General features: G+C 55.4%; 1 protein-coding gene across 1 annotated transcript; it reads left to right on the top strand.

Annotated features, from left to right (window-relative positions):
* The first annotated feature begins 1,184 nt into the window (after positions 1-1,184).
* On the top strand, positions 1,185-11,671 carry FGFR4 (fibroblast growth factor receptor 4). The gene is made up of 18 exons (XM_042945737.1): positions 1,185-1,347; positions 3,746-3,889; positions 4,578-4,841; positions 4,931-5,011; positions 5,135-5,301; positions 5,869-5,992; positions 6,496-6,686; positions 6,819-6,957; positions 7,281-7,474; positions 7,583-7,728; positions 7,815-7,936; positions 9,103-9,213; positions 9,300-9,490; positions 9,890-10,012; positions 10,102-10,172; positions 10,396-10,533; positions 10,782-10,887; positions 10,986-11,671. The coding sequence occupies exons 2-18, from the start codon at positions 3,799-3,801 to the stop codon at positions 11,130-11,132; spliced, it is 2,406 nt and encodes an 801-aa protein (XP_042801671.1). The 5' UTR covers positions 1,185-1,347; positions 3,746-3,798; the 3' UTR covers positions 11,133-11,671.
* The last annotated feature ends 4,447 nt before the right edge of the window (positions 11,672-16,118 follow it).

The following is a 16,118-nucleotide window of genomic DNA, read 5'->3' as shown; positions in this document are numbered from 1 at the left end:
TATTTACACAACTGTTTTAGTTACAATTCTGGAATGTTCCATGAAGTTGAAAAAGTAACACGTCCTAAATAATCATAGTGAACATTACAAAGCAAATGTTACACACCAGGCAATGTTCTAAAGGCTTACACATGTTTACTTTTCACAAAAAATTCATGAGGATGATACTATCATTATACTTACTTTACTGTTGAGAAAATGAAAACACAGGGATGGACTAACCTGCCAAGGTTACTCCAAGTGTGATGGCACTGAGATTTGAGTCCTGAAATCTGTGCTTTACTTCCTGCCTCTTTCTCCATGCCCACAGGACAGAAGGCATCTAAATGGAGCCTGACAGGTCCAGAGGGCTTCTCTGAGGAAGTTAGCTGACATCTAAGAATGAAATGGAATCAACCAGACCTAGAGGGGAAAGATCATTCCAGGAAGAAGGAATCATATGTGCAAAGGCCCAGAGGTAGAGTGGGAGCAAGGAAGAAATAAAGAATTCATCAGGAGATGTGGATAGGGGCCTGGTCATGCCAAGAATCATTATAGAAAACTGCCAGAAAATTTTAAAGGGGTGATGGATACATTCAGATTTGTATTTTTTTTTAAGATTTTTTTAAAGTTTATTTAAGCAATCTCCACACCCAACGTGAGGCTTGAACTCACAACCGCGAGATCAAGAGCCCCATGCTCCACCTACTGAGCCAGCCAGCAGCCCCCAGATTTGTTTTGCAAATATCACTGAGAGCTGTGCAGAGAACGGACAGAGTGGGTTGGGGGCAGAGGGGATCTCCCAGCCACTTACAGAAGACAGAAGTAGGCAGGCAGGACCAAGGTCTGTGGAGGCTGGCTGTTCAGGACTGCTGGGTCTTGTCTAAGGGGTGACTAGCAGAGGATAGAGCAGATAACTAGAACTTGGAAGCCTGGTCTGGGTGTATCGAAAAGAGGCGGAGTCTGATGGGGTGTGCAGCAACCTGGGGCGGGGCCCCGGGATTGGGCTGACCCAGATGGCCACTCGGCTCTGTTGGGTTTGGGGACTGATGTCCAAGCGGACGGGACACTGTACTTCCCGCAGCTTTGGCGGTGGTCCTGATAGTGCTGATCCAGGAGGGGCGGGCCCAAGGTGGGCGGGGCCTTGGGTTGTCCCCCGCCAAGTCGCTGTCAGGTTAGAGCTGGTCCAGGAGGGGCGGGGCCCAAGGTGGGCGGGACGCTGGGCCTCCAGCGGCCACGCCACTGTCGCGGGTGCATTCCTGGCTCTCTGGCCCGGGGCGGAGGAGCGCCCTGGCTGAGTCTGCAGTCCCCACTAGGAGCGGGTGTCGGGGCTGGCCGGAGCTGGGAGCGCGGCCGCGGAGGACCCAGGTGAGCTGGGACCCTGTGCCTGGAGAGGGACCACGGAGGCTCGAAGTGAGCCGGGACCCCTTGAGGACCCAGGTTGCGCTCCCAGCCGCCAGGGGGCGAGCGGCGGCGGGGCTCAGGGACTGCCCCCTCCCAGCACTGGGGACCTGGGCGTCCTCTCGGAAGGGGGGTGGAGGGGACGGTAAATCAGTAACCCGCAGCGCACACAGGGCCTTTTGTCCCGCTCCGTCCAAAGAGCACCCTGGCCGCGGAGCTGGTTACTCATTGCCCACCGGGGCGGGGGCGGGCCGGCTGTCTCTGCTGCTCCCCTCTGGACCTGGCTGTTTGCACCTCCCCCCAGGGTGGCCGGGTAGGGGGGGAGGAAGAAAAACGCGCGCTGGTCCCTTGGCCGCGCGCGCTGGACTGACTGCGCTCCCGGAGTAGAGATGAGGAAGCGGAGGATCCGAGACGTGCAGTCATTTGCCCCGGGTCCCCCAACGCTTTAGTGCGGAAAGCTGAAGGAGAACCCAGGACTGTCTGATGACAGTGTCAGGCCCTTCAGCCCCTGAACAAGGCAGCGGGTCGGTCTGTCTGCCGCCGCGTGTGATCCGACTAAGTGTCCTGAGGTCACAAGATCAGGGCAGCCCGGAATGGGAATAAAATCCTGGGCCTCCCCACTCCTTTCCCAACTAGAGCTGTGGACCCTGAGAGCCGCACTCCCTGCAGAGCAGAGCAGGGTGGAGGGATTTTGTGGAGGAGAGCCATAGAAACTGGGGGTGTGTGCAGGGACAGTGGCATCTGAGTCCGATGAAGAAGAGAAATGGGGACGCAGAGGTGTGTATGTGCAAGAGAGAAGATATGCCCAGTTTTAAAAGTCAGTGGTTTCAGTGCTGAAGAGGCTGAAGGAGCAGACTGTGCAACCAAAGAGGATTGACAAGGGCAAGGAGGGCGGCTTGGGATGCTGGATAAACTGTAGATTGGATCCTACTGGACAAGGGCAGCCATTAAGGGTTTGAAAGCTGAGGGGGTGTGGGGTGGTGACATGGCAAATATTTGTAATTTTTAAAGCCCTGCTGGAGAGTGGAGGCTGGAGAGTCAAGGGAGATGTCTGCAAAGGCCCAAGCTAGAGATGACTATGGCCTGCCCTGGGTCCAAGCAACGGTGATGGGATGGACCACAGAAGGATTGAGGAGGCAGATGGACTGGAGGTGGAGGAGGGGTGAGGGGGCATGAGATGAGATGATACCCCAGCTTCAGGGGCAACCCAGGGAAGGAGCAGTTTGAAGGGGGAGATAATAGCTTTGGCCAAGACAAACTAAGTGCCCCCTGCCTCAGAGCCAGAGCTGGAAGGGGGGCAGCAGCTGATGAGAAGGGTGCAGTTGGCTTCCTGGGCAAGGTAAATTCAGAGACACCAGTGCCTAGTGACTGTTATTCAGCCCCAGGTAATAGCCAGTAGCCCCTGGGACTATACTGGTCGCCAAGGATGCAGACATCCTTGGTGGCATATGGAGGAGGATAACCAGATAGGGTGGGTGTGTACATCACACCTGAACTGCACCAGAATCAGAGGTGATTGGCCAAGGGCAGACCCAGAATGACAGTCGTGGGGAGGAAGGGGGAGGAGAACATTCCAACATCCTGTGCTCCCTGTGTTCCCTACATATGTTCTCTTTTATCCTCAAAGCAGTCCTGTGAGGACAGCACCCAGAGAGGGACTGGAACTTGCAAGTTGGTTAGAGTCAGGATTTGAACTTCACTTTGTTGGACGCAAGAGCCCGTGTTGCCTCAAATAGAGTTGTGAGGACACAAAAAGCAGAGGTATTCCCAGCATGCATTTCTGGTTCAGCATGAGGAAGAACTGCTTGCCATGGAATGTACTGCCTTGTCAGTAGTGAGCGCCCTGCCACCAGAGCTATTCAAAGCTGGTCACGAAAATGTCAGTAATGCTGTAAGAAGTGTGGGTCAGATCAGATAACATCCAGATGCTGAGGTTTGGCCTTGTATTGTATTTCATATTTTTTTTTTTTTGTTCTCCAGCAATAAATTCATTTATTCAGCAAAAAAATAAATGATGTGTGCTGACAGTGAGCAGAAGATCTGTCTCCGTTCTCTGCTTTCCTCCAAGGAAAGAATCCCCAAACTGCCCTTTCTGTGAACTTGTGCCAAGGTCTCAGCAGGACCGGAGGAGAGCAGGAAGCCCAGCCCTGCCCCCCTGCACAACCTACTGTGAAGAAGCTTTGGGCTCTGGCAACAGCAAAGCTACTTCCAGTCTCTGCCTTGCTGCTGTGTGGTGGTGGTGGGGGGGGGGGGGGTTGGACAAGACTTCTAACCACTTCCTGTCTCAGTTTCTTCATCTGCAAAATAGGGGAATAGTACCACCAAAGGTGCATGCATAGCAGGGGTTCTTCTCCCTCCTTTTCAGGAAGGCAGTTGGTGGGAAGCCCAGCCTGGGTCCTTGTGAGCAGCAGGAAGGATATGCAGCTGCTGTTGGCCCTGTTGGGGGTCCTGCTGGAGGTGCCTGGGGCTCCAGCTTTGTCCCTTGAGACCTCTGAGGAAATGGAGCTAGGTATGGCCTTTAAGGTGAGAGAGGATGGCAGGGGTGGGCACCTGGAGGGGACTACTAGCTGAGAAAAGCAGGAGAAGATCCTGGCCCAGTTCCTTGAAGAGGTGACAGCAGGGCAGGGCCCAACCATTTGAGACAAAGTGTCTGGCTCCCAGCAAGCATCCACCTATCTCTGTGTCCACGAGAGAGGACTGACCTTGCAGGGTGAAGGGTCCTGTGCTGGGCTGCAGAACTGGTGGTGAGCCCATCGGCTGTGTGTGTGTATGTGTGTGTGCGGGTGGGTGTGTGGGTGTGTGTGTGTTCTATGCACTGGGTTTGGGAGGCCCGGACAGCATGTATGGTATATGCACTGTGAGTGTGGTGTGCCTGGGAGATGTGGCATGTGCCCTGTATGTGGCATCTATAGCATGTGTTGTATGTGTGTGTGTATGTATGTGTGTGTCAGGCAATGGCATGACCAGTTCAGCATGTGTGCTCTGCACTGCGTGTGTGATGTGCACCAGAGGCGTGGTAATTGCCTTACACAGAGCATCTGTAGCATGTGATTATGTGTGTGTAAGTTGAGGAGCAGCAGGTGTCCAGCATGTGTCGAGAGGTGCTTGTGCCCTGCCTGTGCAGCATGTTCCCCATATGCAGGGGGCTCCCTCAGCTGGGGCTGTGGGGCTCACTGACCTCTGCCCTTGGCCCACAGAGCCCTGCCTGGCCCCCAGCCCAGAGCAGCAAGAGCAGGAGCTGACCGTGGCCCTTGGGCAGCCTGTGCGGTTATGCTGTGGGCGGGCTGAGCGTGGTGGCCACTGGTACAAGGAGGGCAGTCGCCTAGCACCTGCTGGCCGGGTACGAGGCTGGAGGGGCCGCTTGGAGATCGCCAGCTTCCTACCGGAGGATGCTGGCTGCTACCTCTGCCTGGCACGAGGCTCCATGCTTGTCCTGCACAATGTTACCTTGGTTGTGGATGGTAAGGGGGTCTAGAAGGGGCTAAAGGGTGCCTGGGGAGAGAGATCCTCCCCATCCTAGACCTCAGACATCTCTTTATTCTTGACATAGACTCCTTGACCTCCAGCAATGGTAATGAGGACCCTAAGGCCCACGGGAACCCCTCGAATGGGCACATTTACCCCCAGCAAGGTCAGTATGAGTCCTCAAGGACTCATTTTCCTACTTCCCAGCTGGTCACTGAGAAGAAGAGACCTGTGTGGAAGCAGGTGGTCATCCTGGGGACACTAAGTTCTCCTTTCCCCTCCTCTCCAGCACCCTACTGGACACACCCTCAGCGCATGGAGAAGAAACTGCATGCAGTGCCTGCTGGGAACACTGTAAAGTTCCGCTGTCCAGCTGCAGGCAACCCCATGCCCACCATCCGCTGGCTCAAGGATGGAAAGGATTTCCACGGGGAGCATCGCATTGGAGGCATTCGGGTGAGTCTCCAGGTTCCAAGACCATCTGTTCCTCCATTTTCACTCCCCTCTTGGTCCCCTCATACCTATAAGTCATTCCTTCTCTAATGAGGAAGGCAGCTGTGGGCCCTAGCAGCACTAAACTGTGGACTTGGACAGCTCTGATTCAAGTACCCACTCTGCCACCCTGCGGCAAATGACTTAATCTCGCAGCCTTAGCTTTCTGTGGGAAGTGGGAAGGATCAATAACTGGCAGGTATTGAGTTTCAGCAACTAATTCTCATGATAAGACCCTGCAGAGCCTGCTCCAGGCTGTAGTGAGGAAGCTGAAACTGAGAGAGGGCAAAAACTGGCCCAAGGTGGTACAGCCAGGAAGAGCCCCTGCTAAAACTCAAAGACCCAGACCCAGGGCTCAGACACTTCCTGGAGCCTTCTCCTTCATCTCAGGGTCTCTGGCCTTGGCCTGGCTTCCCCAGGGCCTAGAAAGCTTGAGAAGACCCCTGTGAGCGGGATCTAGCCCCCTCATTCCCTTGACCCCTGGATGGGCACAGGTGAGTGGCCCCTCATGGACACTTCCCCTGTCCCCAGCTGCGCCACCAGCACTGGAGCCTGGTGATGGAAAGTGTGGTGCCCTCGGACCGTGGCACATACACTTGCCTCGTGGAGAACTCTATGGGCAGCATCCGCTACAGCTATCTGCTGGATGTGCTGGGTGAGCGGACGGGCAGGCAAGGTGGTATGGGGGTGGGAGCTCTGACACTGCCCTCGGGTAGGGCCCGGTCTGACAGGCAACATGGACTTGGTCTTAGATGGCTCAAGCTGCCCTAAGTGTCCTAGTGGGTCAGAGGGAAGCACAGGGGGTAATGTTGGCCTGGAGGAATAGGGTCAGCTGAGAGAAAAAGTGAGGAAGACATCCAGGCACAGGCTGAATAAAGGTCCTAGGTGTGACAAATACAATGCATTTGTGAAGAGCTGTATGCCTGGAGTGTGGCATGTAAGTGGGGAGCCATGTCGTGGAGGGCTTTAAATGCTAGACCGTGAAGCTGTCCTTGACTGCAAAGGCAATGGGGAGCTATGGTAAGCAGGGGGTGGACAAGATCTGAGCTGCATATCAGGAAGTTCCTTCCCTGGAGCTGGGGGGAGGCAGGAGGCGGATGACCAGGGTGCTTCTGTGGGTGCCACTGGTCAGGGTTGACCGCCTGGCCCGGCCCCCAGAGCGGTCCCCGCACCGGCCCATCCTGCAGGCGGGGCTCCCAGCCAACACCACAGCTGTGGTAGGCAGCGACGTAGAGCTGCTGTGCAAGGTATACAGCGACGCCCAACCCCACATCCAGTGGCTGAAGCACATCGTCATCAATGGCAGCAGTTTCGGTGCCGACGGCTTCCCCTACGTGCAAGTCCTGAAGGTCTAGCCCCCACCAGCACCTGAAGCCTACTACTCTCCCATGGGGTGTGGGGGGTTGGTCCCCAGCCTCCATCCTACCCACAATATTGCCCTAGGCCCTGTGGCGACCCCTGATTATGTCCCCGGTCCCCAGACAGCAGACATCAATAGCTCAGAGGTGGAGGTCCTATACCTTCGGAACGTGTCAGCCGAGGACGCAGGCGAATACACCTGCCTGGCAGGCAACTCCATTGGCCTTTCCTACCAGTCAGCCTGGCTCACGGTGCTGCCAGGTGAGCACTTGAGGGGGCCAGGAGAGGCTGCAGGAACCCTGCTCTGATCCAGCAGTGGGCTGTGTCCTGTGGGGCTTGGGACATAGCATGCGGATTTGTGTGTTTGGTCCCTCATTAGCGGTCCTTCTGTGCATGTCCACATATGATTGCCTTGTGAGCCTCTGGGGTATGGGTGTGCAGGACTGGGTATAGCTCCAGCTTGTTTGTCAAATGTCCCCATGTGTGCTGGGAGCTGAGAGGGCCTGAGTTAGAAGATGTGGAGCTGGCCATCTGACCACTGACCTGTCAGTTTTCTGTCTATATATGTGTCTGTCTGTGGACAGAGGAGGACCTCACATGGACAGCACCAGCACCTGAAGCCAGGTACACGGACATCATCCTGTACGTGTCAGGCTCTCTGGCATTGGTTGTCCTCCTGCTGCTGGCCGGGCTATATCGAGGGCAGATACTCATCAGCCGGCACCCTAGGCGGCCCGCCACTGTGCAAAAGCTGTCCCGCTTCCCTCTGGCCCGACAGGTACCTTGCTGTTACCCACGCCTTCCTGTGTCCCCATAGCGAGGCTCTTGGCCTGCCTTCCCAACCCAGCTCAGCTCCAGCAGGCTGACCAAGTCACCCACCTTACAGTTCTCCCTGGAGTCAGGTTCTTCAGCCAAGTCAAGCTCGTCCTTGGTGCGGGGTGTTCGTCTCTCCTCCAGTGGCCCTCCCTTGCTCGCTGGCCTTGTGAGTCTAGACCTACCTCTCGACCCGCTGTGGGAGTTCCCCCGGGACAGGTATGCTGCATGGAGTGAGCATAAGGTTCAGGTTCCAGGCAGGAATGATGTTCATATGGCTGAGGCCTCGGCTTTCTAATTTCCAGGTTGGTGCTTGGGAAGCCCCTGGGTGAGGGCTGCTTCGGGCAGGTGGTGCGTGCAGAGGCCTTCGGCATGGACCCCGCCCGGCCTGACCAAGCCAGCACTGTGGCTGTCAAGATGCTCAAGGGTGAGTGGTGACACCGGGGGAGGTGCTGTGGCCGTGAGACTAACAGAAGGGGCTCATGGTGCTACCAGTTGAGCACTGGTGGCCAAAAGGGCTGCAAGATGCCACTCTTGGGCCTAGGGCCCAACTCTGCTACCGACCCTGGCCAGCCATTTCTGAGACTGTTTCCTCACATGTCACATGGGGTAAACAATAGTTCCCAGGCTGAGGCTCGTGGCAAGTGCCTGGTACATAAAATCTTAACCACTTGAATGATGAGAATTACAAGGATTTGGGATGACTGGGGTTAGGCACCCCCACGTTAGCCCTGGCCCCACGTCAGCCTGGGTCTCAGATAACCATGTCAGCCTCACAGGCCATACCTTCAGCCTCCCCATCTGGGCCCTCCCCCAAGTCTCTCCCCATGTCCACCACTCTAGAACAGCCCAAGCACCAGCCCCAAAGTGCCTAGGACACACCTGGGACCTGCCATCGGGGCTTCTCACTGCTATCCCCCACTTCCTCTACAAGAGCAGCCAAAACCATTGTTCTGCTCCCCCACCCCCTCCTCTCTGCACAGCTGGGGCCACCTGGTGCTTTCTGGGAGGCAGGGATTGAGAAATGTGCATTGTGAGGTTTGGCAGGGAGGGTATGTCATTGGCCAAGGGCCACAGGTCAGCCCTGGTCCTCAGCCTTCCCAAGAAGATCTGGAGCAGCTTTTTCTCAGCCTCCCCTAGCTGTACTTCACGGGCAGCTCCCTGAATTCTCAGGCCAAAAGGACACCAGGCCCCAGTCAGACAGGCCTCAGGGCGCCAGCCTGCTTCCCGCCCCCAGGAGCTCTTACCCCATCAAGAACGAATGCCAAACCTCCAGACACAGCGTCTTCCTGTTCAGAGTTCTTCCTCCTCTCCTCTGTTTCCTAGTCCCACTCACAGAGAGGCCTACCTCCTGTAGATCCTTGATCTTGTTTCATCCTTGCAACTGCTGTGAGAGGTAGGGCATGATCCATTGCCCCATTTTATACAAGATGATCCTGAGGTTCAGAGACGTTAGAAGACTTTTTAAAGGCCGGAGAGCTTAGCACGAATTCAGGCCCAGAGCTTCCTGACTCCAGGTCCAGCACTCAATGTCCTATATAGTCAACCCTGCACTTCCCCCACGTATAGTCACCCTGGATGTCACCCTTGCAGACAATGCCTCCGACAAGGACTTGGCAGACCTGGTCTCTGAGATGGAGGTGATGAAGCTGATCGGCCGACATAAGAACATTATCAACCTGTTGGGTGTCTGTACTCAGGAAGGTGGGTTCGAATGGGGCTAAGGACAGGGACAGTGGGGTATGGAGCCACAGCCTCAGCAGCCTCCCTGTCCATTCTCACCTCTACAGGGCCTCTGTATGTGATTGTGGAGTGTGCCGCCAAGGGAAACCTGCGGGAGTTCCTGCGGGCCCGGCGTCCCCCAGGCCCCGACCTCAGCCCTGATGGGCCAAGGAGCAGTGAAGGGCCACTTTCCTTCCCTGCTCTGGTTTCCTGTGCCTACCAGGTGGCCAGAGGCATGCAGTATCTGGAGTCAAGGAAGGTATGGGCAGTGGGCAGCACTCTGGACCATTCTAACTGCTCCACCTGCGTACTTTCCTGCCGCTGGCACTGAATGTCCCCATCTTCTCCCTCTTTCCCCTTTTTCATTATCCTGTCTAAATGTTCCCAAGTCCTTCTGTACCCCCCATCCATACACAGTTGACACTGCATGTCCCTATTCCTTCCTCACACAATCCCTAACTCATCGGGCAAGGGAAGAGACCATGCAAGAGAGAGGTGGGGCCCTGAAGTTAGCTTTGGTTTCCCCCTCTCTGCATCTTGACGTCTTCATTCGTAGAATGAGTGGATGATGCCTACCCCCAGGGTTACTGTGAAGTGCAGTGTGCCCAGCATCCAGCCATGTGTCCTAATAAACCTAAGTCCCCTGCCCTGCCCCTAGTGCATCCACCGGGACCTGGCTGCCCGAAACGTACTGGTGACAGAGGACAATGTGATGAAGATAGCAGACTTTGGGCTGGCCCGTGGCGTCCACCACATTGACTACTACAAGAAAACCAGCAACGTGAGGGAGGCAGGGCAAAGCTGGAAAGGGGGTGGGGGGCACCAGGACCTATGGGACTTGGCATCAATGCCCCCACTTCTCCCATCCAGGGCCGCCTGCCTGTAAAGTGGATGGCACCTGAGGCCTTGTTTGACCGAGTCTATACACACCAGAGTGACGTGTGAGTCCTGGAGGTTGGGGGTCTGGAGTAGCTGCCAGCAATCATTGTCCTACCCCACAAAAGGGGCAAAGCACTTGCCCAAGGTCACACAACCCTAGGACCTGAGTGGGCCCAGACTCCAATCCCCACCCTCCATGGTGGATCATGCCTGTGAGGCCCCCCATCCCAGCCCCAGGAGTAGGGAGCAAAGCTCTGCCCTGCTGAGCACTATTCTTGCCTCTAGGTGGTCGTTTGGGATCCTGCTGTGGGAGATCTTCACTCTCGGGGGTTCCCCATACCCTGGCATCCCTGTGGAGGAGCTGTTCTCACTTCTGCGGGAAGGGCATCGGATGGACCGGCCCCCAAACTGTCCCCCAGAGCTGTGAGACCTCACTCCCTTCTCTCCCACTTTACAGTCCTCATCCTCTGCTCTGACCTTGTCCTTAGGACTTGGTTCCCTAACTCACTGTCACCATCTGAGGGGAGATCCTGGCCTAGTTTCTGTGACCCTTCCCCTGAGTAGCCCCACCTAACCCTTATCAAACTCTGCCCCTTTATCATACCCTTGCCATAAGGTCTCCCCCCACATTCAGTCCTGAGACTCTTCTGCCCCTCCACCCTCTCCACCAGGTATGGGCTGATGCGTGAATGCTGGCACGCAGCACCTTCTCAGAGGCCTACTTTCAAGCAGCTGGTGGAGGCACTGGACAAGGTCCTGCTGGCCGTCTCCGAGGAGGTACTGCTCTCCTCTTGTCCCATGACCTCCCTCTGCCCTCCCCCCTCTGGGCCTCATCTCAGCCGACTACCTGGACTGACCAGCACTGTTCCCCATAGTACCTGGACCTCCGCCTGACCTTTGGACCCTACTCCCCTGCTGGAGGGGATGCCAGCAGCACCTGCTCCTCCAACGACTCTGTCTTCTGCCATGACCCCCTGCCACTGGGGCCCAGCTCCTTCTCCTTCCCTGGAGTGCAGACATGAGCAGGGCCACAAGGTTGTTACAGGCAGGCAGGCCAGCAGCCTTCAGCCTCCTGGTTTAGCGGCAACCTGGCAGTGCTTGACCTTGGCAGCCTCAGGCCCCAACCTTAGGGTAGTGTCCCAGATCTCTAGTTCTGCCTTGGGGAGGTCTGTCCTTGTTCCGGGGGCCCCTTGATGAGGCTTCCAGCTCTGGCCTCAGATTCCCAAACCAGACTTCAACCCCAGTCTTTGGACACGTGACCCAGGTGTCCTAGTGGCCTGAGTGTTAGTGTTCTGCCTGGCCTCCTGGCCCTTAGCACTTAGTCCAGGGGTTTGGCTGGACCTGGCTGTAGAGCTGTCCTAAATCTCCCTGCTTCCCTGCACCAAGAGAGGTCTTGGGCCTCCGAACCCCATTTCCCCAGGCCTCCCCTGCCTCTCCTTTGCTGTTTGTCCCAGCATCTTGGTGGCAAGAGCATTGGCCCCTGTGCTCCCAGCTGAGTGGCTGGAAGCCTGCCGAAAACACAGAAGCAAATGACCTTTTATAAATTATTTTTTGAAATAAACCTCTGTGTTCCTGGTGTCTTCCCTGCAGTGGATGGAGGGGAAACAGGGTGGAGGGACCCCCAAGCTGAGAGTCTTGCCTGAGTGACACAGACTGAGGGCTTTGTGCCAGGCCTTGGGTTTGCATCCACTTCCGGCTACCTCAGGGCAAACCCAGGAACCTGTGTGCACCTCTGACTTGGTCTGTCTTGCCCCATCTTGTGCACGTGATGGTGTGAACGAGTGCTAATTAGCTCCTCTGCTAATGGCAGAGGAGTCCACATGGCACCATCCACTGGATGGAACTCTTATACCCTCTGCACATGCATGTGCATGTGCCTGCCCTGGGACTGTCCCCAAGGGAGCTGGCAGCACCCCTCCCCCATCTGCTCAGCATTAACCAAGCTGACCGTTAACACAGCGTGAAAGCCTGAAACACAGCTTCAAGGCTGCTGCCTGCTCCCACGCTCTGCTGCTCGGGCTGGGGGCTTGTGGGGGCTGTGCCTGCCCCGCCTGCCCCACCCTGGCCAGTCTCCCGGGCAGCAGCTGGTTGCCGCCCAGCTAGGCTGCAGCTGTCCCTGCCTGCCTGGTCCTCCCCTGGGGAGGGGGTGAGGAGATCAGTTTCCCAGGGCTCTGAGCCTGGAACCTTCCCGGGATCCATCCAGGCAGTTACTGCTGCTCTCCAGCCCCTGAACCAGGGTGGAGTTACCTGACCCAGTGCCTGGTGCTCCCTCCTGCCCTGTCCTCCTGGGACAGGACAGACCCTTTGTGGAGGCCACCTGAATTGCCTCATGGCCTCCCAGGGGGTGGCAGCTGAAAATACATACAGGGTCAGAAGGGACAGGATGTAAGAATCTGGGGCTGGGAGCAGCCTGAGACTGAGCAGCAGCTTCTGGCCATGCTTCTCTTCCTGTTCCAAGTCTCTTCGCACTCCCACCAGTGCCCCCTCTGACTCACCATGTCCCAAACTGAACTACTCATCTTCCCACACAAAGCCACCTCCATGAGGACCCCTACCCCTCATCTCAGGGAAAGGCACCAGGCCAGAAAACAGGGAGTCATCCCTGACTACTTCCTTTCCGTTGGAACTCTATTCCCTAATGGGATGGAGAGAACACCAGACTTGGAGCCAGGAGGTTCAAAGCCTGCCACTTCCAGTGTCCCCAGGCCAATGCTATTATTTCTCTGATTGTCACTTTCTTCACCAGTGGGGTACGCCTACTCTGCCTACCTCCCAGGGCTAGGAGTTTACGATGAAATGAGTCTTGGATGAGCACATGCTTGGGAAAGGATGCCATGCAGAGTTCACATGGGTTTTGTTGAGCATTGCACTGAGAACTGGTACTTGGGCTTCACAGCAGCCCTGTGTGTCCTCCTCCTAAGTGACCCCCTCCCAGCCCAAGGCCCCCTCCCCTTCTCTCCCATTCCCCTACAGGTGGCTTGGGAGGCAGCTTCCACAAGCAGCTCTTGGCTTATGCTCCCCCTGCACTCAAGGACCCCTGCTAGCTTCCAGGAGCGTGCAAACTTTCTGAGCCCCTCTCCCAAACCCAGTCTTCCACAGGAGGTCACTATGCCTAGCCCAATCAATCACATGACAGGCAGGTCCCTAAGAACTCACCTGGGGGAGGAAAGTGTTGGGAGGCTAGAGTAGTGACAAAGACAGGGAATGATGTATGAGAACTCCCATTTTTCCACTTTCCCATTGTAAGCCCACGGCTGAGCTGGGCTCAGCCACTCACCACTGTCCCTCACTACAGCCTCACCAGACAAACATCAGCCTTCCCAATTTAATGATGGGGAAACTAAGAATGTGATAGGCCCAGGATCACAAGGATGGGAGACTAAGAAAGGAGCTGAGTTGACCCCTGTCCCCCACCTCCCCCAACCTTCCCCAGAGCCCAGGTTCCCAGAATGTCCTGTGCACATGGGAGACCAGAGTCAGGTCACTCAGAATGACAGAGGCAGATGGTGCCTTGTAGGTCTCAGGGGCCAGGAGGGGTTCCGCTACCCACCCTGTGCCCCCTCCCTGCCAGCCTCCTTGGCAGGCACCCGCTTGCCACATTCCTGACGTCCCAAGTCAGAATGAGACAGATGCCGCTAATTCCCCCATGCAAGCTTTCCGTTCCAGCTTCCCTCCCCCGAGCCTCTCAGACCAGCATGGCAGCATCTGGAGCCTGGCCCTCTCAGTCTGCCAGAGTTCTGAATGGCTTCTTACCCAGTGATGCTGGCTTCAGGAGCTTGCAGAAAAAGCACAGGGTTATCTCCAGACTCTGCCATTTGTTGGTTGTGTGTGTATTAGTCAGGGCTCTGGTAGGAGCAACAGGTAGATAGTCACACCAATCTGGAAAGTCCAAGCCAAGGAACAGGAGTCTACTGGGAGGGAATCAGCACCTGGGAGGGAAGGTCAGGTTGTCTGGGGGGAGGGGGGGGGCGGGTCGCTAGGGATGTTACGACTGAAGTTACTCTCTCTGAGCCTGAAGCACAGAAATGATGACACGTCTCAGAGAACTGTTAGAAGCCCTCAGTCAACAATGGCCGTTGTGGGGCGCCTGGGTGGCTCGGTCGGTTAAGCGTCCGACTTCGGCTCAGGTCATGATCTCACGGTCCGTGAGTTCGAGCCCCGCGTTGGGCTCTGTGCTGACAGCTCAGAGCCTGGAGCCTGTTTCAGATTCTGTGTCTCCCTCTCTCTCTGCCCCTCCCCTGTTCATGCTCTGTCTCTCTCTGTCAAAAATAAATAAACATTAAAAAAAAAACAAAAAACAATGGCTGTTGTTACTCAGAAATTAGGAGGGAATGGCCCCCAGGGCTGGGTTGCCATGATCTCATTCTCTCCTCATGGCAGCCCTTCCTGGAAGGCATTTTTGTTCCTGCTGCCCAGATGAGGACACTGAGGCTCAGAAGAATGAAGTGACTGGGCCAGGGTTACATGGGGGCAATTGAGAGAGTCAGTGCTTTGGACTAGGTGCTCTGTCCTAGTGCAGAACTCATTCTCACAGTCCCAACTGCCCACTGTTCCAAGGACCAGGTTTTCATGAAGTAAGAGACATCTACTAATAAAACGTCCATGCACGCAGGTGGATGGACCTTCATGACACCCAAGCACAGAGCTCTTTGAGCCCCAGCCCTATGACTTCCATCCCTGTCACCTCACATGGGCTGTGTCTTCTTGGGCCACACTCTTTAGCTAAACCCTTCTTGCCCTGTTGATCTCACTCAAACCTAATTTCTCCAGGAGGCCTCCCTGGTTCTCCTTTCCAGCCTGGGCTCCTCCTCCTGATGAGCCCCGCTATTCAGAGGCTAGAGAAGAGATGCTCTCAATTATCTCCTTCCCCATGGGGCCCTGGGTGGCACAGTGGGTTAAGTGTCCCACTTCAGCTCAGGTCATGATCTTGCAGTTCGTGGGTTCAAACCCCATGTCGGGCTTTGTGCTGACAGCTCAGAGCCTGGAGCCTGTTTCAGATTCTGTGTCTCCCTCTTTCTCTGAGCCTCCCTCATTCATGTTCTGTGTCTCTCTCTCAAAAAAATGAATAAACATTAAAATAATAATAATAATAATCTCCTTCCCCTAAACTGAACACCAGGAAGCAAGCACTGCTTTAACAGTTTTTTTAATCAGTAGTTCTGAAACCTTAACACATATCAGAATCCCCCACCTGGAGACTGGGGTGTCTGGGTGGCTCAGTCAGTTAAGCATCCAACTCTTGATTTCAGCTCAGGTCATGGTCTCAGTTGGTAAGGTCAAACCCTGCATTGGGCTCTGACAGAACAGAGCCTGCTTGGATTCTCTCTCTCTCTCTCTCTCTCCCAAAATAAATAAATAAACATTAAAATAATAAAAAAATAAACTTAAAAAAAAATCACCTGGAGGGCTTGGATTGCTGGGCTCCACCCCTGAATTTTGTATTTGGCAGGTTTGAGGTGAAGTCTGGAAATCTGCATTTCTATCAAGTTCTCAGGGGATGGGCACCACTTTGGAAAGGACAGTTTTAAAGAGGCATACAGTTTAAACAATTTAAACAAAAACTCCACTGGCATAAAGGATTTTCAATGAGAAGCAACCCCTTATATCTACTTTCTCTGCTCCCCAGGGGAAACTGTGTCTTCTTGCATGCTTCCCCCCTCCTCCTGTTTGTATAGCCCTAGGTCCAACTTAGTGGTTACTATCCTTGCCCCTAAAATCCAGGACCTCGCCTGGCAGAACTAAGGGGCAGTATAGTGCTGAAGGAACATAAAGAGACCCATTCCCAGGTACAGACACACTCAGGTGCACACCCTAGGCCTTCCACTGCCCACCCCTTCCCACACCCCAGCTCCCTGAGAGTCTCCCCTCCCACTCCTCCACCTGCTGCAGGATTTAGCCTAATCCCTGAGTATGTGCTTAAGGCAGCTGCAGCTCTCTCTGAGGGGAGAGGGCTCCCCTCTGGAGGAAATCTCCTTGTATTCTCTTGCTATGGAAATCTGACCTTTGTC

The sequence above is a fragment of the Panthera leo genome, chromosome A1 (assembly GCF_018350215.1).
Source record: "Panthera leo isolate Ple1 chromosome A1, P.leo_Ple1_pat1.1, whole genome shotgun sequence".
NCBI lineage: Eukaryota > Metazoa > Chordata > Mammalia > Carnivora > Felidae > Panthera > Panthera leo.
Note: the sequence above shows the minus strand (reverse complement) of the source record. Positions and strands in the feature narration are given on the sequence as shown.

What these genes read in the sequence shown, in the direction of transcription:
- FGFR4 (XM_042945737.1), top strand. Translation starts at nt 3,799, where the DNA reads ATGCAGCTGCTGTTGGCCCTGTTGGGGGTCCTGCTGGAGGTGCCTGGG. An exon ending in TGTTACCTTGGTTGTGGATG is followed by an intron (nt 4,842 to 4,930) that starts GTAAGGGGGTCT and finishes TTCTTGACATAG; the next exon opens with ACTCCTTGACCTCCAGCAAT. An exon ending in GGGTGTCTGTACTCAGGAAG is followed by an intron (nt 9,214 to 9,299) that starts GTGGGTTCGAAT and finishes TCACCTCTACAG; the next exon opens with GGCCTCTGTATGTGATTGTG.